We start from the raw sequence: 26074 nt of genomic DNA on the forward strand, positions 1-26074 counted from the left end.
CATAACTGTATCCCAGTATCTTTCTCTGCAGAATAGACTCCGTGAATTGTGGAAAGCTGCCGGATCCACCAAGACGGTGCCCCTTGAGGACCAGGTGCATCCGTACTGTCCTGGGGACTTTGTGTGGGCAAAGAAATTTGTGAGGGGCGATTCACTGTGGCCAAGATACACAGGACCACATCAAGTCCTTTTAACCACACAAGCAGCCATCTTCCTGGAAGGACAGAAGTCGTGGATACATCATTCCCACGTAAAGCCTGCTGTGGTAGCGGCACCTCCACCTCCCCAGGTCCCCAAAATACGTTTGCAGAGGAACGAGGAAACTGGTCAGTGGCAGGCGGCTCAACTCCCTTTCCAGGACGCAGACATCGAGTAAACATCAACGCAGAAATGCCCCGACAAGAATGGAGGATGTCTGCCTATTTGTGGGTCGCGGGTGTTTTGATTCACCATGCCTGGCCCCTATGTTGCCCCCCAAATGTGAAAATATGCAGTGACAATGACTATTATTATCTGAAAGATTTCGGACGAACAATTCCGAAAACACAGGACTGTCCAGATCCCTTCCTGTACGATGTGGACCAGATAAAGGAAGGGATGGTGAAGGCTGACATTGCGGGACGTTTATGTCATAAAGCGGCTGTTGTATTGCAACATAATTACACAGGCAAATGGATAGTACATTGCATCCGTGTGGAAATTGAATGGCCCATCAGGCTGGCGCTTCGGTGTAGACAATATTGCCCTATGCCTAACTACGGTTGCCCCCCAAATATAGATGTAAAGTCCATAAGAGCAGAGTATAATATGCTTACTTTTCAGACACAAGATAATAGAATTACTTTTCAGCACCGGACAACAGAAAAACAGAAGTTTTGTGTGGGTATTGGTATACCATCTTGCTATGCGTGGCTGAATGATAAACTGAGCGCTCAGAAACCCTTACAGAAACAGGTAACACAGGCCACACATAAAATAAAGACATTAGGTGGGTTTAAACAAAGAAATACTAAAATAGGCGATGGGTGGGATGGAAACACGTTTGTTGCCTTAATGGAAGAGACAGCTCCTAAGAAAGGCACTTGTTATGTCTGTGCACACACACCATCGCACGGACAGGCTGGAGTCCCCTTAACTGGGGCCCCTTTGCCATTGAAAGAATATCTTTCTTTTGCTTCACATTCCAGCTCACAGGAACTAGAAGGGGGGCTGGTTCTAAGCAGGCCCATCGCCAGATCAGTCTGTGTAGGCAGCGGAAGCCAGCCAACAGGAGGGATGATGTGTGATGGCTTGATTTTCTCTACAAGCCAGGGCAATTGGACATTCCTAAATGGGACACATAGAGCAGAGGGGTTAACTTGGTTATCCATCTGGCAGCATTTGCTGCGGCTGACTTTTGCAGACCATCACCTAGTGCCTTTCCTTACGGACTTAGTGGATCACCTAACCCCAGCTGGACTCTGGTGGCTTTGTGGACACTCAGCGGTAAGGAAACTATCAGCATCAGGCTCTTGGACCTGTACGTTGGGAAGGGTGGTGCCGGGGCTTCGGGTTTCCCCCACTTTGCCCACCCTGCGTCGTCGTAACAAGAGAGGCACAGGGGAGGCGGTATTGAGAGGTTTTTTTCCAATGTATGGTGCGGCAAAAACATATCAGGAACTCATAGAACTTTCTCAAGCTTTTGAACGTTTCATGAACGATTCGGCTATTTCCTTTTCAGACCTCACAAATGAACAAGGACAAATTAGAACTGTAGTTTTGCAAAACCGGCTCGCCTTGGACTTTTTATTAAGCTCTCACGGGGGGGTCTGTTCGTTGATAGGGAGCGAATGTTGTACCCATATTACGGACAGCAAAGCTGACGTCATCAAACACATTAATGATATTGGTAACATTTATCATGAAGTAGAGCGCATTGGGAATTTTTCTTTGTTCTCTGGGTTTTCCGATTGGTTTTCAGCATGGCCAGATTGGCACAAGATTTTATTTTATATCGTTCTGGTAGTAGCCTTATTGATTTCGGTTTGCTGTTGCTTGCAATGTATTCCAAATTTGATGCAATTGGCCTCAGTCTGTTTAAGCAAGCTCATTCTGTCCTTTTCTCGAAAACCGCAACCAACTTACATGGAAATGGCTTTGAGACCGATTTGGCAACCCAAGCAAGGTAATACAGCTACCTGAGAGACTAGTTAGTCTCTCAGGGCTGAAAGGGGGGACTGTTAGGGTTAAATTGAAACCCCCAGTGCTTGTAAAACTATAGTTCACTTGTCCTATCAAAATCAGCTTGGGCTTATGGGAAATAGAACCAAAGTGGCCTTTATTTGGCTTTTGATATAAAATGTCGGTTTATTTCCTGGTGACCTGACCCTTACCTACATTCCAGTGGCTCGCATAATAAAAGCCGGTTTAAGCTGGAAACTTCCCTACTATGCATTTCTTGTATCACATCTATGCTCATAACCTTCAATTATTGTTGCAAATGTGCCTTGCATAGAAATGTCAAAAGCTGTTCCGATGTCCCACAAACCTTGAATTGTAAAACCCTTTGATATGTAAGCAAAGTAATATCATGTCTGTCTCCAGTTTAAAGGGGCGCCCGGTTGCAGCTGGGCCTCCCCTCAATAGTTGTCTTTGTCTGTTCCTGCATAGTGCTTATCTCAAGGACATGCGAAGTATGCAGACATAGAGTCTGAGAGATAGTCTTGATGTTTCCACTTTTGTCCTTCCCCCTGTACCCCTTTACCTCCTTACATATGCCCCAAAGCTATAACGTTTAGCAATTGCTTCTTTTGTATTTTATGACGTGAGCCCGATATTGTAAACTTCGGGGTAAGCCTATATAAACCCTTGAACACCAATAAACGAGGTTCCCATGCTGACCTGCTTCGGCTTGTAAGTATTGGGTCCCCTTTGCAAAGGTTTTTGTCTCGTGTTACTTGATCTCTGATAGTGGGTTCATTTGCACTCAACTCCGCACTCTTCCCGGGTGTAATAAGCGAGTTGGGGTTGACAGGGCGACTTGCGTGTTGGGTTTGGACCTAACATATGGTAACCCAATGTTTCCACTTTGGAAACCTTAGGCAATCATTAGAAAAATCATAATAAACAATAATAAACACACACCAGCAGGATGGGAGCCTTTACATTACCACTCTGCTCCTAAACCTAAGGAACTGTGGTAGACAGAGACAGTCTGTCTATTATTGAGGATCAGGATTTTCCATGACAAAAGTAGTAAGAAGCTCTCCATAAGTAGCAGAAAGTTAGATGGCATAATAAGACAAGATATCAGTAGCCTAGCCTCCCGGAAATTCCCACTACAAGCCTCTCTGAATGTAGCGGGAAAGGAGCTTCAGATTCTGCATATTTCTGTCAAGAGAAAAAAAATAAATAAAAGTAAACCAAACTTATCATAGAACTACTGAGTATGATGAAATTATTGTATATAAGAATGCCAGAAAATGTCTAGATTTGGTGTTCCGCACCGAGAGTATGAGCCCTCGTTGCACATCCTGCACACCTTATATGACCCCCAATGGCATTAACGGGGGGGGGGCTCTGTGTCAGGAACGAGGAACCTGTGGCTCTCCCGATGTTGTACGACTCCACCACCCATCATTCCTGGCCATTAGCCATGGGCGCTGAGGTCGAACAACATAGGGAAGGCCACATGGTTCACCATCCCTGCCGAGATGGGTCAAGACCTGGGACGACGGCGCCGGCGGCATGTATGGCTATATCTGAAGAAGCAAAGGGACCACTGACTTGGCCTCTGTGGCCTTTTGCTCCACCGGACGGCGAGAACCGCTTTCAGCGCTTTCCTCTGAAGTTTCCAAAGCAATCGAGAGCGAAGCGTCGGCCCCTCTTCCTACCAGGAACAGGAACCCACCTCGCTTGCAGTTTCCTGGGGAGAGAGCCGCGAGACGGACTGTTTCCGGCTGCGACAGGCAGCAACGAGGAAGGCTGGGCTTTCATCCCTCCGTCCCACTCGGCGACTGGTTGTGGTTGGTCATGGGCGCCAAGCGCAAAAGCTCGGCTTCGGCCAAGGGGCAGCAGCCGCCGCAGCCGCCGCTTAAGCGAGCCCGCAGCGGCGAGGTAGCGGAGCTCACCGGTACCCAGTTCAAGTCCATGGTGCGCGACCCCAGCACCGCCATGAAGGGTGAGAGTTGGAGAGAGGCAGCGGCGGGTCTGTTGCTGCTTCCACGTGGTCGCCAGGCTGGATTGCTTGTATCCCACCACTCTTTCCCCGCTTGCCAATCCCCTTCTTCCATCCATGGCCAAGTGCTGTGAACCTTTTTCTGCCTAAGCCGTTCATTGGCAGATCACTGGGCTCCGGAAACGATTTCCCCCCCTTTGTTGCTGGTTTACGTAGCTGAGTATTGCTTCGCTCTCCCATTTATTTATATTGCCGTTTCCCACGAGAATTGGGTGCTCTGAAGTGGACTTAAACCACTCGCGAGCAAGATACAAGTCGAAGAGATTTCCCCCCAACCCCGTCCGTCATTCAGAGCATGCCTGTCAAAGAACAGTGTTGTTATCTACGAAGGGCAGGTGGTATTCCAGATGCAGATTATTCTGCATTTATGCAATGATAGACCGCAATAATTCAAATGATTTCATTGTTGCCTAAGGGATTCCAGGTTAATTAAAAGCAACAAAGAGTTTTGTGGCACAAAGACTACACATTTATTACGGCATTAGTTTTTGTGAACTAGTTTTTGTGATTTAGAGTTTAAATGCATGAAGAATGAAGTGCTGTGACCCTTCACAATAGCACAGATTGGTGATATTAAGGTTAGTGATATTAAGATTGCTGCAGGAATTAACAGCAATAGTGGGACAGCTACCACAAGACTTTTGTTTTTATTTTTCTGCAACAGTCTAATGTTGCTAAACCTCTGCATATTGATAATTGCAGAGCACAAAAGAGGGGGCTGATTGTCTGTGTACTGCCCTAGAATTGCATGGCTGGAGGGGGCCAGAAAGTTATAAAGATCAGTCATGCCCCCAAGTAGGTAGGAAAGACTGTCCACATATTTAATGAATTAATTTTGTTTAGAACATTTAAAATGTTTAATTCTCCCAGATTTACAAAGGTTATAGGGGCTCCACTATTCTGTTGTGCCATTTGTTTGTCAGTCTCTGTTTGTGTTATGGTCACATCCCAGAGGTTGTATCGGTAAGGTACTAATGGCAGCAGTTTGGAGTACCAGAGTAGAGTTGTCTAATCTTTTTGCCCTGGAGGATGCATTCATCCTTTGCCAACTGTCTGGGGGATGCACGTCAGCAGTGAGCGTGGCCACCCCACACTCTCTCACATGAACGCGCATACAGGGCAGTCACACAACCTCCGACTCCTTAGGTAATCTGCGGAGATCAACTGAGGAGGGGGGTTATCACCAATTATCAATCTGATGACTGAGGACAGGGCAATTTGTATTGCAATTTGTATTTGAGGGTGCTAGTTTAGTATTGGCCACACTGCCTGGCAATAGCTCTCCAGGATTTCAGACAGGTGTTGAATCTAGATGCAGGGTCAATTCCCAGCTCAGCCACGGATAAACCAGAGGTGTTAATCAGTAGTTGAGTTTGCCAATCATAATTTGTTAACATGAAAAATGAAATGGACAATACTTTTAGAATGATGAAACAAGTCTTTGTTTTATTCCAGGTTTGGAAACATTCATATCCATAGCAAAATCGTTACCATCAGCAGAAAAGTATGATATTGTAGAGGGATACATAAAAGTTTCTGTTGAATGTGCAGAAATTTTAAAACTTATGGATGGTGAAAGGCGGCCTGAAACTGAGGTCAGTATTTCATTTGTTGAATTATTTTCTACAGTAGCATATGCACTGTCCATTTCTCCACAAAATAAGCCTATGAAGTAGTTCATTCATACTTCATCTTGCAGGACTTGTAGCCCTGTGCACTTGTTATGCACATTGTTGTTCCACTTTCTCTTATCTGTTGTGATCTTTGCCATTAGGGAAATGGCTTCTGAAGTGTTACAGGCACTTCTTGTTTATTTTCTGTGTTTCATTGGTGATTAGCATGCACACCCCTCTGTGCTTGTTCATTTTCTGAACTAGTGGTCCTCATCATCCCTGACTACTGGTGATGCTGGCTGAGGGTAATGGCAGTTGGACTCCAACAATATCTGGAGGACCACAAGTTTCTATCCCTGCACTACATGGTGAGAGGAGATATCATACTATTGGCACTGGATCTGGACTAGTATAGGAATACTATGCTAAGTATAAAGGGTTGAGTCCAGTCCCACTTCCATCTGCTGTGTTTAATGTACATGGCTATCAGGATGAGAGCCACCAGTGTGAGACAGCAGTGGGACACTTTCACATTTTGCTGAACTATCTTGTCTACCTGTCAGCAGTATATTTCTAAATACATGATCTCAAGGCTTACTTGCATCTTGCAACATATGGCTCTCCTTTACCTCTAAGGATGGATAAACCCCACTTTAGGGGCTTGATTCAGTCCCTATGTCAATTTTTCTTCCCCCCCCCCCAAATTCCACCAGTTGTGGTGGCAGTGGCAAAAATATTCTTTTTAAAAAATATAGACATGTTCCTGAGGTGAACAGAGGCTAGCACCCTGAAATACAAATTGCAGTACAAATTGCCCTGTCCTCAGTCATCAGATTGATAACTGGTGATAACCGCCTTCCTCAGTTGATCTCCGCAGATTACCTAAGGAGTCGGAGGTTGTGTGACTGCCCTGTATGCGCGTTCATGTGAGAGTGTGTGGGGTGGCCACGCTCACTGCTGACGTGCATCCCCCAGAGAGTTGGCAAGGATGAATGCATCCTCCAGGGCAAAAAGATTAGACAACTCTACTCTGGTACTCCAAGCTCTAGCCCTGTGGTGAGCTGCATTAGGACTTTATGTGGCTGCAGTTCGAAGTTCCATCCACAGCACAACGTGCTACAGGACTGGAGCTTTGCATTGGAAATTATAACTTAATGTTATAGAAGTCTCCTGGATGAAGATTTATTTATTTATTTATTTTATTTCATTTTTAAACCGCCCATAGCGAATAGCTCTCTGGGCGGTGTACAAAAGATTAAAAGTACAGAAATACAAAATATCACAATAAATAAACTGAAACAAAGAGATTTAAAATCTCAAAAGATCTTCTTTTGGCAAAGGTTGGGCCCATGAATCTTTCTTTCTTTCTTTCTTTCTTTCTTTCTTTCTTTCTTTCTTTCTTTCTTTCTTTCTTTCTTTCTTTCTTTCTTTCTTTCTTTCTTTCTTTCTTTCTTTCTTTCGAGTTTACTATTTTGGGAGGGGGTGGTGGATTTGAGCACTTGCTATATTTTTACATTTGGAAGCTTGTTACATGTAATACATCATTTAGGATGATGACTTCTCAATTCCCTCTAATAATATTTGCTGCTTATTCCATTTTTTCCTTAAAAACAAAGTATTATTGAGTGTTTAAATGTTGCAGATGCTGCTAATCTTTCAAGCTCTAGAAAGCATTTTGCTGCGAACAGCAAGTGACCTGTCCCACTTCTCTGTGGTGGGGATGAACATAGTAAAGAAGTTGATCAATAGCTACATGAGATTAATGTATGCTGCTCTGTATTCTGAAAGTCACAGGTAAGTTCACTGCAAACCAGAGATGCAGCCTACAGCTGTTAATTCAAAAAGAGTTTTGTTTGGAACTTGAATGAAACAAAAGTTTTCATTGATCAAAATCAGGGGTCTTTAATCCTGATAAAGGACCTTGGAACAGTATGAAAAGTGCTCTTTATACTTGATTTAGAATGATACTTTAATTTTCCATGACCTTCTTCTACTTACTTTTGCTTTGAGATTCAGTTAGCTATGTGACATTTATTTATTTTACACTTATACTCAACCAACATAGATTAAAAAATGTGGTGGCATATTTCTGACATGTAAGCTGTGATAGATACACAAAGCCCAGGCACAGATGGCCCAAGACATTTTTGTTTCCTTATTTACAAAATCCAGAGGGTACACTATTTGGATTATTATATTTTATTATGATAAAACTGGACTAACAAACATAGTTACTGAAAACTTGCTTGTCTTAAAATGGTATCCCAGAATCTTCTGCCGAGGAGGGCTGCCTCAGCATTGTATAATAATAATAACAATAATAATAATAATATAATGAAATAGAGGCTACAGCAATAGTTTTAATACAAAAAAAAAGGAAGGAGAGAACGTTTGAATGGGATGCTCGTAGATCAAGAAGAAAAATAAAAGTTCAAGCAATTGTTAAGTTTTCAAGCAAAGACTTCTGATTAGGATGTGCCTCAGCATTTGTAATGGTAGGGCCAGCCTTGGGACCAGAATTTAACAGGGTTTATCCTGGAAAGATTGTTTATAAAGACTTGGCCTGTATAATCTTCAGTCATGCTTTGTTTTAGCAAGTGATAAAACATACAAAAAAGGGGGTTGTATCCAAGAAAGCTATCTTGTTAGCACAAAGACTTCCACCTGTGCCTCCTGTCCACCCCACACCAAGATCCCACAATCTGCTCTGGAGAGTTGGGGAAAACCCCAGAACAGGTTGGGGGCGGGGGAGAGGACAGAAAGTCCCATAGTGCAGGCAGAAATCCTTCCACTAACCTTCCACAATCCTTCCTTTGTAGGATACGGCTCAGGAGTTTTTTTCATATAGTATTGCAAGACAGTTATATCCACGGCATAGGGCAAAAAAGTCCTAATCTGTTGTTAAATTGTTGCAGTTATCATCCCTCTTCCAGAGAGTTGCTTCATCTGTTCATATGGAACTGAACAAAGAGACCTGTTTGACTTTTTCAGCCTCTTGTCCATTTTACAAGCTGCTTTTTAACAAGCTACCTGTGATTTGAGGTTTAGTTTGGGAGAGTCAGGAGAGAGCTCTGTTGCACAGACATCTCTCTGCAAATCTCTGGTTCAGACTCTTGAAAGGCATACAAAAATAAAAGCCTGTACTTGCCTATAAGACAAATACTGTGTCAACCACTGCTGTTTTGCAAGTGTAGCTCCCTTCACACCTTTCTTTACAATATGCCATACTTAAGAACACAAGAAGAGCCTGCTGGATCAGGCCAGTGGCCCATCTAGTCCAGCATCCTGTACTCACAGTGGCCAACTAGATGCCCATGGGAAACCTGCAAGCAGGACCTGTGTGCAAAGAGTATTGTCCCCTCTGGCTTCCAGCAACTGGTTTTCAGAAGCATACTGCTTCGACTTTGGAGGCAGAGCACAGCCATCATGACTAGTAGCCATTGATAGCCTTATCCTCTATGAATTTGTCTAATTTTTTTTTAAAGCCATCCAAGTTGGTGGCCATCACTGCCTCCTGTGGGATTGAATTCCACAGTTTAACTGTGCACCGTGTGAAGAAATGGCTTCTTTTGTCTGTCCTGAATCTTCCAACATTCAGTTTCATTGAATGTCCACGAGTTTTAGTGTTATGAGAGAGGGAGAAAAGCTTTTCTCTGTCCATTTTTCCCATATCGTGCATAACTTTATACACTTAATAATAATAATAATTTAATTTGTGGGTCACCTATCTGGCCAATGGCCACTCTAGGCGACGTACAATTTAACAACAATACATTACATCATAATAAAATACATCATAAAATACAATATAACAATAAAACAATTCCAGTACAGAGTAGTAGGCTATTCGTTGTAAAAATTTAACCCTCCCCGGAAGACCCAAAGGCCTGTCTGAAGAGCCAGGTCTTCAAAGCTTGGCGGAATACATTCAGGGAAGGGGCATGCTGAAGGTCATACGGGAGGGAGTTCCAGAGAGTGGGGGCCGCCACTGAAAATGCCCTCTCTCTAGTCCCCACCAACCTAGCTGTTTTAGTTGGCGGGATTGAGAGAAGGTCCTGTGTGGCTGATCTTGTTGGGCGGCATGGTTGGTGGCGCTGGAGGCGCTCCATCAGGTAAACTGGGCCGAGATCGTATAGGGATTTAAAGGTTAATACCAACACCTTGAATTGGGCCTGGAAAATAACTGGAAGCCAGTGTAGGTCGAACAACACTGGAGTGATGTGTTCCCGGCGGCGACAGTTTGTAAGTAGTCGAGCCGCAGCATTTTGTATAAGTTGTAATTTCCGGACCGTTTTCAAGGGTAACCCCACATAGAGTGCATTACAGTAATCCAACCGAGAGATGACCAGGGCATGTACCACCAGTGGGAGCTGATGAGCAGGAAGGTAGGGCTGCAGTCTATGAATGAGGTGTAATTGATACCAAGCTGCCCGGCTCACTGCCGAAATCTGAGCCTCCATGGACAGCTTGGAATCAAGAACAACCCCAAGGCTGCGGCCCTGGTCCTTCAGGGGCAATTTCACCCCATCGAACACCAGGTCAACATCTCCCAACCTTCCCTTGTCTCCCACGAGTAGCACCTCAGTCTTATCAGGATTCAACTTCAGCCTGTTCCTTCCCATCCATCCACTCATGGATTCCAGGCACTTGGACATGGTCTCCACAGCTGACTCTGGTGAAGATTTAAATGAGAGATAGAGCTGAGTGTCATCCGCATATTGGTGACACTGCAGCCCAAATCTCCTGATGATTGTCCCCAGCGGCTTCATATAGATATTAAATAGCATGGGAGAGAGGATAGAGCCCTGTGGCACACCACAATTGAGAGGCCAAGGGTCTGAAACCTCCTCCCCCAATGCTACCTGTTGATGCCTGTCGGAAAGAAAGGAATGGAACCACCGTAATACAGTGCCTCCTATTCCCGATTCCTCCAGGCGATGTAAAAGGATACTGTGGTCGACAGTATCAAAAGCCGCTGAGAGATCGAGGAGGACAAGAAAGGTGAATTCTCCCCTATCTAATGCCCTCCTCATATCATCAACCAGAGCGACCAATGCTGTTTCAGTTCCATGTCCAGTCCTGAAACCCGATTGGTATGGATCCAAATAATCCGTTTCATCCAAGTGTGTCGACAACTGATTAGCCACCACTCGCTCAATGATCTTGCCCAGGAATGGTAGATTCGAAATTGGGCGAAAGTTATCTATCATGTCGCCTCTGATGCGCCTTTTCTCTAAACTAAAAAGCCACAAATGTTTATCATAGGGGAGTTGCTCTACCCCCTTGATCATTCTGGTCTTCTAATGCAAGTGCTTTTCATCATATGTGCAAACAGTATTTTGCCTGTTGCTCAGTAGTTTTTCCATTGTTTTTATTGCTAGCATATGCTCTCATTTGTCAAAAGTATAATGTTCAGCTTGCTGTGTGTTTTCTTGAAAACTTTCCCTAGTTCTAATTGGCTGAAAGCCTGATTACTTTGCAGAGTTCATGGTCTCTGGATGTGGTGCTTATTTAAGCTTATACTCTAATAGGATGCTTATTAATGATCACATTCTCTTTAGATTTATCATCACATTTTGTTGTTGTTGTTATGTGCCTTCAAGTCAGTTATGACTTATGGCGACCCTATGAATCAGCGACCTCCAATAGCATCTGTCCTGAACCACCCTGTCAAAATTTGGACAGATTCAGTCTCAGTAGCTTGTAGCAACTCTATTAGTATGCCAACTGTTCCTGGTGATTTGTTTCTTCCAAGTATTTTAAGAGCAGCTTTCACCTCACATTCTAAAATTTCTGGTTTTTCATCATGCGGTTCCTCCATGAATGAATCTGTCATCCTTGCATCTCTTTTATAGAGTTCTTCAGTGTATTGCTTCCATCTTCCTTTTATTTCATCTCGGTCAGTCAGTGTGTTCCCCTATTGATTATTCAACATCCCTACCCTTGGTTTAAATTTCCCTTTAATTTCTCTAATATTTTTGAATAGAGCTCTTGTTCTACCCTTTTTATTGTCCTCTTCTATTTCTATACAGTACCTATTGCAATAGTTCTCTTTGTCTCTATGTACTAGTCGCTGTATTGTTGGATTTAAGGTTCTAGCCCTGTTTTGTCTCCTTTCGCTTTTGCTTTCCTTCTCTCTTTAACCATTTTAAGAGTTTCTTCAGTCATCCATTGAGGTTTTTCTCTCTTTTTAAGGTATTGTCTTTTTGCATTCTTCCCTGATAATGTCTCTGACTTCACTCCATAGTTCTTCTGGTTCTCCGTCAACTAAGTTTAAAGACTCAGATCCGTTCCTTATTTGATCTTTGTATTCTTCTGGGGTGTTATTTAAATTGTACTTTGGCATTATGATTGCTTTGTTGTTCTTCTTTAGCTTTACTCTGATTTTCGATATTACCAGTTCATGATCTGTACTGCAGTCTGCTCCTGGTCATGTTTTCACGGGAAGTATGGAACTTCTCCATCTTCTGCTACCAATTATAGAATCAATTGATTCCTATATTGACCATTTGGTGATGTCCACGTGTACAGTCGTCTTTTTGGTTGCTCAAAAAATGGTAATGAGCTCTAAAATACAGAATTACTGTAAGGTGACATGCACCATGGGTGACATGGGTGGTCAGTCTGCACAACACTATGCTGTGCCAGTTCTTAGGTTCACTGTTAGTGAGATTCTCCACTTTGAGAATCTTTGTGCTTGATGAGCAGATCGTCAATAATATATTTTGTTAATTTTTTCAGGAATAAACAAATAGTTAAGTATACAATTCCCCTCCCTCCCTCCTTTCCTCCTTTCACAACTTAAGCATAACTTTCTTTTCAGATCATAAATTTTTTAAATAGAGTAAACTTGGCTCAAATTCTGTACTTATCAAAGGACTTTTGAGCTTCCTTTTTCCCATCTCTGGCTTTACTTAGGTGTGCTTTTTAGAAGCAGTATTGTCCTTTCATTCCTTCTTCATGCAAGCCCTCAATATATGAGATGGATGGAATATGTGCTGCATGGGAAATAAACTTGTTTATATTTAGACTGACTATGAAAGCTGCTGGGCATCTGCTACTCTTAGAGGATGTAGCTGAAAGCTGCGTATTTTTATTTCAAAGATGTCAGTTCTCACTTCTTAATTTTTCATTGGTTTGTTTGCCTATGTATTGTTTAAACACTGTTCCCTCTCCGTTATTTATACAGAATGTCTCGTCTGTGCCTCACCTTGCTATCTGCTATGGTGTCACAGGGGCCAGATGCTGCGAGGGATGTCTACAGCCACTTTGATTTCAATAATAAATTCCTTCCTAGCTTAGTGAAGAGGAGAGATTATAAGGTACGAGGGGGGAAATCTGCAGTGAGTGTAAAGCGATGGCTTAACCATATTTGTTTTTCTGTGCAAAGTTAAGCTGGATGTTTTTTTAAAAAAGTCTCTTCCTGTTTCTGTTTCTTTCTGTATCACATGGAGTGTCTCATAAATGTAGAATATTTTATTGCTTCAAACTGTCAGTGATCCACAGGGGAAACAAAGCACACGTTTCTTCAAGTCTTGATTTGCTTATGCTGATGGGGTTTTTGTCCTCACATGATAACTTTCCTACATCATTTTGTGTGTGGGGCAGCTTTCATATAAAATAGCATCCACATGAAAGTATCACCCAGTTGGGGCTGCCCAGTACATGAAAGTAGTTCCACTCTGACATAGTCTTCAAGATTCCCTCCCCCCACACTGTGAGGGCTATTTTACACAAATGTTCGTCCTATGTTCAGTGCATAAATAATGGCTGGCCCCTTGGGGATTGTGTTGCTTGTATGTTATGTAAACATGTGAGGAAATCACAACAGCAGAAGCCTTTATACGTATGCAGACCACTGTGGGAGCCGCTGCGGAGGCAGTGACATCACACTGGTAAAGACTGGTAAACACTGGTTGTATAAATCTATGGTGCGGCCGCATTTGGAATACTGTGTACAGTTCTGGTCGCCTCATCTCAAAAAGGATATTATAGATATTATAGAGTTGGAAAAGGTTGGAAAAGGTTCAGAAGAGGGCAACCAGAATGATCAAGGGGATGGAGCGACTCCCTTACGAGGAAAGGTTGCAGCATTTGGGGCTTTTTAGTTTAGAGAAAAGGCGGGTCAGAGGAGACATGATAGAAGTGTATAAAATTATGCATGGCATTGAGAAAGTGGATAGAGAAAAGTTCTTCTCCCTCTCTCATAACACTAGAACTCGTGGACATTCAAAGAAGCTGAATGTTGGAAGATTCAGGACAGACAAAAGGAAGTACTTCTTTACTCAGCGCATAGTTAAACTATGGAATTTGCTCCCACAAGATGCAGTAATGGCCACCAGCTTGGATGGCTTTAAAAGAAGATTAGACAAATTCATGGAGGACAGGGCTATCAATGGCTACTAGCCGTGATGGCTGTGCTCTGCCACCCTAGTCAGAGGCAGCATGCTTCTGAAAACCAGTTGCCGGAAGCCTCAGGAGGGGAGAGTGTTCTTGCACTCTGGTCCTGCTTGCGGGCTTCCCCCAGGCACCTGGTTGGCCACTGTGAGAACAGGATGTTGGACTAGATGGGCCACTGGCCTGATCCAGCAGGCTCTTCTTATGTTCTACTTCTCCTTTTCATCTTCTTCAGGTGAGGCTGTTAATGTACTAAACCGCTGCCTGGCCGCGATAATGGACTGGATGAGAGCTAATAAACTGAGACTCAATCCTGACAAGACTGAGATGCTGTTGGTGGAGGGGCCCTCTGCCCAGATGGTTGATGTCCGACCTACCCTGGATGGGGTTACACTCCCCCTAAAGGAGCAGGTCCGTAGTTTGGGGGTCTTATTAGATCCGCTCCTGTCACTGGAGGCGCAAGTAGCCTCGGTGGCACGGAATGCGTTCTACCAGCTTCGGCTGGTAGCCCAACTACGACCCTATCTGGACAGGGAGAACCTCGCCACAGTTATCCATGCTCTGGTAACCTCTAGATTGGACTACTGTAATGCACTCTACGTAGGGTTACCTTTGAAGACGGTTCGGAAACTTCAGCTGGTGCAGAATGCTGCGGCCAGAGTTCTTACCTGGTCTAAAAAATCCGACCATATAACACCTGTCCTGGCCCAGCTGCATTGGCTACCAATATGTTTCCGGGCCAGATTCAAAGTGTTGGTTCTTACCTATAAAGCCCTTAACGGCATCGGACTGCAATACCTGACGGAACGCCTCTCCCGCTATGTACCTACCCGGTCGCTGCGCTCGACATCGAAGGCCCTTCTCCGGATTCCAACGCATAGGGAGGCCCGGAGAGCAATAACTAGAGCTAGGGCCTTCTCAGTGGTGGCCCCCGAATTATGGAACGCCCTCCCTGACGAGATACGCCTGGCGCCTTCCTTGTTATCTTTTAGGCGCCAGGTAAAGACCTACCTCTTTGCCCAGGCATTTTAAATTTTAAATTCTAAATTTTAAATTGAATCTATTTTAATTTTAAATTTTTTCTTAATTTTGCTTTTAAATATGTTTTCATAGTGCATTGTACCCACACCTGTATTTTAATCTGTTTTTATCTTGTTGTACACCGCCCTGAGAGCTTGTCGCTAGAGGGCGGTCTAAAAGTGCAATAAATAATAAATAATAATAATTCTTAAGGTCTGAGTGTCTGATGGGTGATAAAATGGGAAATCCAGCATTCCTTATTAAATGCTGTCCTGGGCTCCTAGTGGGAGAAAGGGCGGGATATAAGACAAACAAATAAATAAATAATGTGATAAATATACAAATCGTTCTGCTAGTTAAGACTGAACTGTTTAAAATTAATGCCTCATGTTACAACTGTTTTCATGAGTTGGCATTTGGATTTAACTAATGCTGAATGTCTCTTGTTTAGGGCAAGCCTGATGTCCGTATGGCATACATCCAGTATGCTCTTTCTTTTTTGATTGCTGGTGACAACACAATCCTTGTCCACATTCTGGAGTTAAAAGGTATCTTACAAGTATTGCTTCTGCAGGGCCTTAATTGCTACCTCTATTTTTGTTTGCCACCCTGGTCTCCTACTGGGAGGAAGGACTAGATATAAATTTAATAAATAATAATAATAATAGTAAAGTGGGATGTTGGTGTCTGGATGTCATGGGTCCCTATGTTCATTAGACAGAAGCTTGAGGAACAAGCTATTCCTTTTCATTTGTTGGTATTTTGTCTTACACAGGGTATTTAGCTGCCAAGATACATAATGGGAGAACTTTGCAAAACCTCTGTTTCTTTTCATGTAATATTCATGGAGGGAGGTCAATTTAACAAATGTTGCTCATATTTTAGAGTGAGTGGCTAAATTGTTTAATGATGAAAGGATTCCATTGCTATTTTATTCTGGGAAGGAAAAGTTAAAGAGCTCTTTGTCAGTGTCTCTGTTTGGAGGAAGTGGAGTGTTTAGTTTGAGGACTATGCTGTGGGGCAGATTTTGCCCATCCGCTAAAATAATTGTCTACGCCTGCTGTAGATGTTTTATTATAAAATGAGTTTGTAGTGCCACATGTTCATTATTTATTCTGAGTCCACAAGTTCACCTTATTTATTTATTAAACTTCTATCCTGCCCTTCCTCCTACAGCAAGCCCAGGGCAGCAAACAAAGAACAAAACACTAAAAACATCTTAAAACACCTTTAAAACATTTTGAAAATAAATGATCTTATAAAGATCTTTTTTTGGAAAAAAAATCTTTTGAAACATCTTAAAAAGCAATTCCAAAACAGACACAGACTGGGATAAGGTCTCTACTTAAAAGGCTTGTTGAAAGAGAAAGATCACAGTAGGCACCAAAAAGATTACAGAGATGGTGCATGTCTAATATTTAAGGGGAGGGGATGCCAAAGTGTTGGTGCCACAACACTAAAGGTCCACTTCCCATGGTGTGCAGAATGGACCTCCTGATAACATGGTGTCTGCAGGAGGCCATCATCTACAGAGTGCAGTGATCGACTAGGTGTGTAAGGGGTAGACCAAAGCATATTCTTAAACAGCAGTGGCAGTGTAAAATTGATTTCGTTTTTAAAATGCTTTTCATTTTCCATTATGTTTTTAACATTTTAAAAATGGTTTATAGATTTCATTCCAGATATTTTTAGGACTGGATTAAAGGAAGATAGGATTTCTACTGTTAGCCTTCTGCTTTCCACATTGGCAACTAAGGTATACCCTTGAAGTGGTTTTATTCTTTATATCTTTTCTGAAAATAACTTTGATGTGGTTTTCCAAAGACTCCAAATACCAATTGCTTAATGTTTGGCTACAGTTTAGATTTTGTCAGCATTTCTGTTAGGGGCTTTTTGTTTGATCGTAAAATGTTCTTTAAGAGTTGTACCCTGTAATTTGCTTATACTGACTTGGTTTTGAAGGAACCAAGAAAATGATGCTGCCAATCAACAGTGAGGAGTTTTAAATCTCTTATACACATAGAAACATCCTGTAGAAATAACTGAATACTTATGGCTTCCTCTTAAAACTTCAATATTGAGGGGTGGGGGAGCTGTATTAGTTTGCTGAAGCATCTTGAAGACTAACATCATCAGGAGTTCATTGACTTGCTCACCTTCCAATTTATTTATTTATTTATTTATTTATTTATTTATTTCATTTTTAAACCGCCCATAGCGAGTGGCTCTCTGGGCGGTGTACAAAAGAGTGATATATACAATGTGATATATACAATCATCAGCCAGAAATGTTCTTCTGCAATCTTCGTAGGACAAACAGGTCCCTCTAAAAGTAAATAAGTGGACACAAATATGACATCAGAAAAGGCAGTATTTAGAAACAAATGCCTTTTAGGACATACTGTTTAATGACCTTAAACTGGCCATTCTTGAACAATGGAATGTCAAATGAAGACTAGCCTGAAACTGGTGAATTATAGATTTATCAAGAAATTGAGTTCTGTGAACTGTGGCCTGAGTTGAAATAACAGTTTTTTATCCCACTGTTAGTATTAATTAGTTTACCAATGTCCGCATATTTGTGTTATCATTAATACGTCTTTGTGAATGGTCAGTATAATCCTTTTCCATATATTTAAGCCTAAACATAATTAGCACAGTCTTCTTATTTTTGCATTTTGTTTTCATCAGACCTCTCTGTTTAATTTATTCTCTCTGTACACCTATATATGTTCCTGCCAACTCAGGATAACACTTCTTGCATTAGATGATATGGACTTTAGTCCTTGAAAGATTATGCTTTAGATTTGTAGTCATTAAAGTGTTGCTAGACAATTCAGTGTAGTCACCTGACTGGTGTGCCAGAGGAACCCCAAATTATGACATTAAAGTGACATTTTGCCAGTGTTAGCAGATACTAGTGTTAGCAGCCATAGCAAATATTTAAGATCAGTATGCTAATGTCACTGCAACACAATGAAAATGACCATTGTTGACACTTAAAGAAGGTGTGTATACTTACGGAAAACATGTCTTGCTATTAAGTTTCAGGGGGCGGGGGAATGGGTACTGAATAGCATGCCTCACTTCCATGATCCCAAAGAGCAGGGCTTGTTGGACCACAGGTAAAGCAGAATGCGTGTGTTTATGTGTTTTTTTCTGCAATTCTGTAGTTTTTAGCTTTTACATGGAACTATCCTTGAACTATCCACAAGTGAAAACACTTTGTTGCTGGACTGACTTAATGTATTTTACTAAAGTTTATTATAAGTATGAAGATATAACTCTTTTATTTTAGAGGACTGAACTAAGCCAACCAAGTATAGTCTGGAAGATGAACCAGTGGGATGATGGTGCCTTCTAATAGGAAGGCAGAGCCTAGTGACTGCAATGATTTTGCCAATCCCTTGAAGCTGTGTCACTTATGTTAGGAATTTTAAAGATTCACCTTTTCTTATAATTTATACAGAGAAGTAGCCTCTTTGGAGCATTAAGTAATTCATCTTATTTTTGTTCATGTTTTTCAGTGCATAAATGTTATGATACATTCAGGGGTCATCTCTTTTGTGATGGTTTGGGTAGCCTTTTGCTACTGTAGCCCCAAAGTATAACTTTTGGCTTTTGAGATGCTCTATTCTGCTTTGTTAGCTAAAAAGGGGGAAAGGATGATTTTTTCTGCTTTACAGTTGAAATTTGAGGATGTGTGTTGCATTGTTTCTAGGTGGTTCACAATAAATATATCAGCAAGACCCAGAAAGTGCGTTTTTTTACGGCAGCAGTGTTGAACCACATTGCTTCACTCTACCGCTGGAATGGAATCACTGATGTCAGCACAGAAGATGTCCTGGTATAGCAATTTCTTTCCATCTTTTTCTATATTCCTCTTTTATTTAACTCCAGTGGAAACAGTTCTGCCTTTATATTACCCCAAGAAAGAAAAGAAGTTTGTGTCTGGCCCATATAGTAAGAGGAAATGCTTTTGCCTAGAATATGGAATAGTTGTAATCAGTGCCGTTTGTGGGGAAGTGGCTGTGGAGTCTGGGGGCTCCAATGTCTGTGGGGTAGTGACTCCTCTCTGGGTTTTAGTTTGAACTTTCAAGGAACTGTCCAATGAGGACAGCTCCTTGAAAGTTCATACTAAAACCCAGAGTATATTCACTGCCCCACTGACATTGGAGCAACCAGCCTCCACTGGAAATGCTGTCGAGTTTTGTCCAGTGTAAACAGGTATCAATTGTAAAGCATGAATAATATACACCAGCTTGCTCAAGATGTTTTTGGGCTCCCAATTCCCATTGTACCTGACCATTGACCATGATGGCTGGGGCTGATGGGAGTTGAAGTCCAACAGATAAATAAATAAATAATAAACATCTTGAGGGCATCAGGTTGGGGTAGGTTGGCATACACAGTTGCAAATCCAAAGGGAAGTGAGGAAGAGAAGCCTCAGCTGAATTTAATAGGGAACATCCTCAGCTTTACCGTGTTTTCATCACTCACTCTTTTCTTGTCTGAGAATGGGCCAGGTGGAGAAAGGTCTTGGGACTCCATATTTCATGTCATACACATCAAGGCCCTCCTCTGACCCCCCTCAAATTTTATTTTCTAATTAGGGGGAATATTTAGCAAAGGCCTCCATATTGATCTGTGTTATCTCCCTTAGGAACATAGGATGCTGCCTTATACTAGGTCAGACTATTAGACCTACTTGCCCAGTATTTTATACTCCAGAGGTGGGGGACTGGATCTGGCCAAGGAGGAGATTCTTACTTCCCATCCATGGGCCAGGTTTGATAGGTGGATGGAGCCACCTACCTATCAATCACTTGACATCACAATGACATCAGGTGACCCAGTCCCACATGAGCAAAGTAACAGTGCTTTGCAAGCGCCATTGATCAGCTGATTGACAGTGCTTGCAAAGGAGAGGGCAGATCAAGCACATATTTGCTTGCCCTGCACTTGATGTCATATATGATGTAGGGCAGGTGGGCATGGCTTGACCAAAACAGCCTGGCAGGCCAAATGGGGAAGCCTGGAGGGCCTAGTTAGCTTGTGGACCAGAGGATTCCTACTGCTGGTCTACTCTGACAGCAACTCTCCAGGTTCTCAGGAGGAGGTCTTTCCCATCATTTGCTGTCTGATCCTGGATATGGCAGCTATTTAACTTGGAACTTCTGCATTGAAAACATGTGCTCTACCACTGAGCTATGGTCCCTCCCATCTGAGTGTATCATATAAACAGACACTAGTAAACCTTAATTTCTGTGTTCTGTCTAGGCTACCCAGGATCCTGGAGAGGCAGGAAAGAATCTAGTGAGGAAATTGGTTCATAATTTTTTACTGGATCTCTGTTGTTCTCTGAAACATGGCATTAACTTTTATGATCCAAGCCTTGGCACATCTGGCAGGTAAAGTATTCAAGGTGCCCCAGTTGTTAAAAAAATAGTCCTTTGAACTCCTCTGTTTAAATCAAAGCAGAGATTCCCATCGTTTTATCAAGTGCACAAAAATTGCTTTGATTTCATGTGTAGGCCACAGGCATTGCCCACTGTGGACGCTGAAGGAATGAAGAAAGATGGAATTGGAAGGGACTGCCAGGAAACTTCCAGGAACCCAAGAATGCTGCCAAGCCCGTCCTATCAAGGGTGGGAGTAGATGTGGGTGTAGGACTATGGCCAGTCCTGAGCCACGATTCTGGATGAGGCAGAAATAGGGAAGTGTTATGTCATCTCCACCCCTTTATATGAAGGCCACAGGGTGGAGCCACAACACTCAATAGCTTCCAGAAGACAAGGCAAAGCTGAACAAAATATGTCAAATTATTTAGCACAAATCTTAAACGGAGCTGGAGAGAAGGTAATCAGATTTCTCTGTGGTAGTGGTAGTTATATGATAGCCATCTTAGGTGAAAGTTCTATGACATGTTTTCCTTTGCTTAATGATTTTTCTATATGTACAAGAAGTAGCTGTCTGGGAGAATGGCTTACTTGTCATAAGCTTCTTACTTCAGTCTTGAAACCCCTATGGCTGCAGAGAGAAGCTTTTATATAAGGGGCTAGTGAGGTAAAAAAGGTGGTGGTTATGTTGTTATATGCCTTCAAGTCAATTACGACTTATGGCGACCCTATGAATCAGCGACCTCTAATAGCATCTGTTATAAACCACCCTCTTCAGATCTTGTAAGTTCATCTGTGGCTTCCTTTATGGAATCAATCCATCTCTTGTTTGGTCTTCCTCTTTTTCTACACCTGTTTTCCCCAGCATTATTGTCTTTTCTAATGAATCATGTCTTCTCATTATGTGTCCAAAGTATGATAACCTCAGTTTCATTATTTTAGCTTCTAGTGATAGTTCTGGTTTAATTTGTTCTATCACCCAATTATTTGGCTTTTTTGTGTCCATGTTATGCACAAAGCTCTCCTCCAACACCACATTTCAAATGAGTTGATTTTTCTCTTATCCAATTTTTTCACTGTCCAACTTTCACATCCATACATAGAGATCGGGAATGCCATGGTCTGAATGATCCTGACTTTAGTGTTCAGTGCTACATCTTTGCATTTGAGGACCTTTTCTAGTTCTCTCATAGCTGCCCTCCCCAGTCCTAGCCTTCTTCTGATTTCTTGACTATTGTCTCCATTTTGGTTTATGACTATGCCAAGGTATTGATAATCCTTGACAAGTTCAATGTCCTTGTCAACTTTAAAGTTACATAAATCTTCTGTTGTCATTACTTTAGTCTTCTTGACATTCAGCTGTAGTCCTGCTTTTGTGCTTTCTTCATCAGCATTCATTTCAAACCATCACTGGTTTCTGCTAGCACTATGGCATCGTCTGCTTATCTTAAATTATTGATATTTCTCTCTCTAATTTTCACACCTCCTTCATTTTGGTAAACAAAATTAATCCTAAATGTATTGTCTTTTGATTGCAAAGTTCATAGAATTTCTTGACTTTTAAGAAATTAAAACTGACTTACTATGCATAACAGGTTCTTGCAATATCTTGGCTATCATCCCCCCCCCCTTCAAATTCTCACGATGCTGTTTCTTGCAAATGAAACTGAAACAATAATGTGTCAATTATTTGTAATCTCAAGTGCCGAAATTAGATTTAAAGTTCTATGATTTCAGTAGCTTACAAAATTGTTTTAGGTCCTCTCTATCAAAAGTAAACTGAGCAGAATTTAGAGCCTTGTTTGTAATGCTGGCCTACATACAAAGAATCACATCACTAATCATAAAGCCAAGGGAGTTTTGGATTTTTGTTTGTCAAACAACAGCTTCCTCTGCTCCACGGCAAACAATTTTGAAACTTAGGAAAATTTGAAAACCAGTTTGTGATTTAGATGGGGGTCTGACTTTAAGAGGGAAAAGTCAAATTCCACTAGGCATGCTCAGTTCCCTTGTACATGCCTATAGTAGCTTTTTGGATCCTGGCCACTGTTAGTTTCAGTTATGAGCTGACATGCTACCATAGTGATTGTTTTTTCAAAATCTGTCTTTATTAGAGGAGGGAATTTGGTGCTTCTCCGTTTTCTTCTGAGTCTAAAGACTGCTATAGAAGATGAGATGGTTGCTGATCTTGTGGTGAACATTTTCAAAGTGTGCCCAGATTTACTGAACAGATACTTTAAGGAGTCCCAGTATTCTTTTGTTCCCAGACTGAAATCAACTTGGCTAGACAATATGAAATTGCTGAGGAAGGTAAGAATGCTATGAAAAGTATACCTTTTGTACATGAAAATAACCCTTACTAACACTTCTGCTGTGTTCGGATTACAGTAAACCTCCTTATTTGCCTCTTATAGTTATATTTGGTGAGGAGTATTAAAGAGGCTTATTTGATTGCAGGCTTGTTCAAACAGTACTTAACTGTGGAGAAATCCCAACCCAGTAAGACTATTGGTTTGTGTTGCTCTACTCCCCACCTTCTCACCATGTGAGTAAATCATCTCTGACCCAGACTTACTACTGAGGGTATCCAGGGGGAAGGGACGTGGCTCAGTGGTAGAGCATCTACCCCAAGTTTAATCCCCAGCATCTCCAGGTACGGCTGAGAGAGACCTCAGTCTGAATCCTGGTAAGCCACTGTCAGTCAGTCAATAGTGACCTAGATGGACCAGTGCTCTGACTTTGTATAAGTCAGCTTCGTGTTCCTGTGGGTTTCCTCTGCCCTCCAGATCCATCCCTGAAAAGAATGCAAGGGGTTTGTTGTAGCATCTGGGAGATATTGTAGTCAAATAGTACAAATGATCAGATATATTTTTTTAACAGGTGCATGGTAGAGAGAGCCTGAGACTCTTACTAGGTTGTGGTTTTGCCTTGGCTAGTAACATCTGAACAGGTCCTATGTTTGAGAATGTTTTTGTGCAGGGATTAATCACATCTGCCCATCAACTGTTTGCCATTTTGTGCCATGTGTATAGAATACAGTAGAGGGAGCTATTGGTATGTAATCTGTACCAATTATGCAAATTCATATCTGCAGATTGTGTCCAACTAAATCCTACTCAGACTAGACCTATTAAAATTAATAGACATGCCTACATTAGCTCTATTCTTTTCAATGGGTCTACTCTTCATTTGATGCAACCCTGAATCAATTATGCACATTAATATTGGGATACATTACTGCATATACTGCAGTAGGAAAGATGTAGTAATTGATCCCAGTATTAATCTGCATAATGTTAATGTTTTGAATAGTTTGTTCTGCTTCGGCTAGTCATGGAAGAGGAAAGAACCTGCACAAGCAAGCTCTGCCTCTAATCACTGGCAACTCTGGCAATACTAGCCCCACCTATCTCACATCTACGACTTTGCCAGTCATTGCCTTCACGCCTTCAAAACTTTTCTAAACCAGAATGGTTAGAAGCTTAGATTCTTAGGATACTGAACTTTGGACCTAGTACCATATTCGGTGCTTCTGCAATCCTTCTCTGGCATGTAAACAGTTCTGACAGTAAACAGGAACCATGATGATAATATGTGGGCTGCTAAGTTTGTTCTTGTACATTTTCTGGGCATAATTGCTGTTATCTGTTCTGAGTCCTTTAGAAAGGGTACATCAAAACAGGTGATTAAATAGCAACCAATATATTATCATCTTTCCCTGTGTTTACTGAATTCTCTACCAGGGTCTCCCTTTATAGGTTGCTAAAAAGACATTGTAGGCCTTCAGGCTAAAGATCATTTAGCTAGTATAAGTTGATTTAGCTCTAGGTATTGCTAGTTATTTGTAGGTACTGTGGTGGGTCTTTCAAACTTCTTGCTCTAAAGTGCATTAGAGTGTGATTAATTTCTAGTACATCACCTTTCAAAATGTAAACAATTTTTTTTTAAAGCAGTATGACATAAAATATTGTATTAACTAAGAGAATGATATCAACTTTGGAGAAATTAGATGGCAATAGTTTAATTATGATTTGATTATAAAGCTTATGAATAGCTTTTCTGTTAATTAAAATACTCTGTGATATCCTGTTCAATTGTCCTACAGAAAGTATTAACATGCTGTGAAAGCCAACTAAATGTTTGCGAGTAGGGTGTGTGTGTGTGTGTGTGTGTGTGTGTGTGTGTGTGAGAGAGAGAGAGAGAGAGAGAGAGAGAGAGAGAGAGAGAGAGAATGAATCCTGTGTTCATTTTTACTTTGTATGTGTGACTATGTGGAGGTGTAAAGTGAACAACAAGACAATTTGCCAAAAATATCTCTCTATCTGAAAAGGTAGTATAAATAATAAGCTGATTTCAAACAAATAAGATTCTCCACTCACCCATCTCTTCAAAATAATTAATTTGTGGTAGTCACAAAAGAGCATTTGTTTTCCCCATCTGTTTTTCCTTGGTTTAAAACATTTCAGCAATCTATACACTATATTCAGAAGAGGAGTTGTATGAATAATAGGCAGACACACTGTTTGTACCAAGGTGTTTGTTTATGCAAATTTACATGCTGCTATTCTTGCCCAAAACAGCCACCAAACTGGCTTGTCAACAACACAGTCCCACAGCTTGGGACCACAACACCTGATGGAACATCTCTCCCAACACGAACCTACCCGTACACTACACTCAACATCACAGGTCCTCCTCCGGGTGCCTACCCCGAGGGAAGCTTAGAGGATGGCAACAAGGGAGAGGGCTTTCTCAGTGGTGGCCCCCAAATTATGGAATGATCTTGTTATCTTTTTGGCACCAGGTCAAGACTTTCCTCTTCTCCCAGGCATTTTAACAGCATTTGAATAACGTGTTTTTAACTTGCTTATCGGTTTTAATGGTTTAAATTTGAATACTTGTTTTTAATGTTTTTAATTGTTGTAAACCGCCCAGAGAGCTTCAGCTATGGGGCAATATATAAATGCAATAAATACATAAAATAAATAAATAAAATTTAAAAAATCACAAAATATCAACATGCCAAATAGCAAAAACATCAGAGAGCTAATGTCAGCAGTGTGTGCTGGTAGTAATTTTTTCCTGAAGTTTCACATTGCAATGGAAATAGAACTTATGGGTGCTCTGCAGAATATGCTACTATCTGGGCAGCCTAGTCCTGGTTGTTGTTTTTTTTAATAATCAGGCAGACGTTAGGACCACATCAGTTATACTCTCCCCTAAGGAACCAGGGCAGATATGTTACTGTATGCGTACTGGCACTAGGAAGGTGCAGTATGGCTTTTCCTTGCTCCTCCAATGTTTTCTCTGCCATTCTTGTGCCACGTGGAGATGCTTTTCCCAGGGCAAGAATGCCAATGGCTGCTGTTCTGGCACACAGGCCTGAGTTGGTTTCCAGTGCCAGGTCAAGGGAAAAGAAGGTCCCCTAG

The 26074-nt window shown here is 41.8% G+C and overlaps 1 protein-coding gene across 4 annotated transcripts in view; it reads left to right on the forward strand.

Moving 5' to 3' along the window:
• The first annotated feature begins 3889 nt into the window (after positions 1 to 3889).
• The window catches only part of URB1 (URB1 ribosome biogenesis homolog), a 78715-nt gene continuing 56530 nt past the window's right edge, over positions 3890 to 26074 (forward strand). For 2 of the 4 annotated variants that reach the window (XM_061627818.1, XM_061627819.1), the window contains exons 1-9: positions 3891 to 4159; positions 5672 to 5811; positions 7472 to 7623; positions 13019 to 13151; positions 15698 to 15794; positions 16917 to 17002; positions 18968 to 19093; positions 20527 to 20657; positions 22760 to 22955. In XM_061627818.1, the coding sequence (XP_061483802.1) occupies positions 4012 to 4159; positions 5672 to 5811; positions 7472 to 7623; positions 13019 to 13151; positions 15698 to 15794; positions 16917 to 17002; positions 18968 to 19093; positions 20527 to 20657; positions 22760 to 22955 (1209 nt within the window). In that variant the 5' untranslated portion in view covers positions 3891 to 4011. Of the gene's footprint in view, positions 4160 to 4401; positions 4552 to 5671; positions 5812 to 7471; positions 7624 to 13018; positions 13152 to 15697; positions 15795 to 16916; positions 17003 to 18967; positions 19094 to 20526; positions 20658 to 22759; positions 22956 to 26074 lie in introns of those variants that run through there. The other 2 variants (XM_061627820.1, XM_061627822.1) reach the window with 2 other exon arrangements.

Source organism: Rhineura floridana, chromosome 5 (genome assembly GCF_030035675.1).
Source record: "Rhineura floridana isolate rRhiFlo1 chromosome 5, rRhiFlo1.hap2, whole genome shotgun sequence".
Classification (NCBI taxonomy): domain Eukaryota; kingdom Metazoa; phylum Chordata; class Lepidosauria; order Squamata; family Rhineuridae; genus Rhineura; species Rhineura floridana.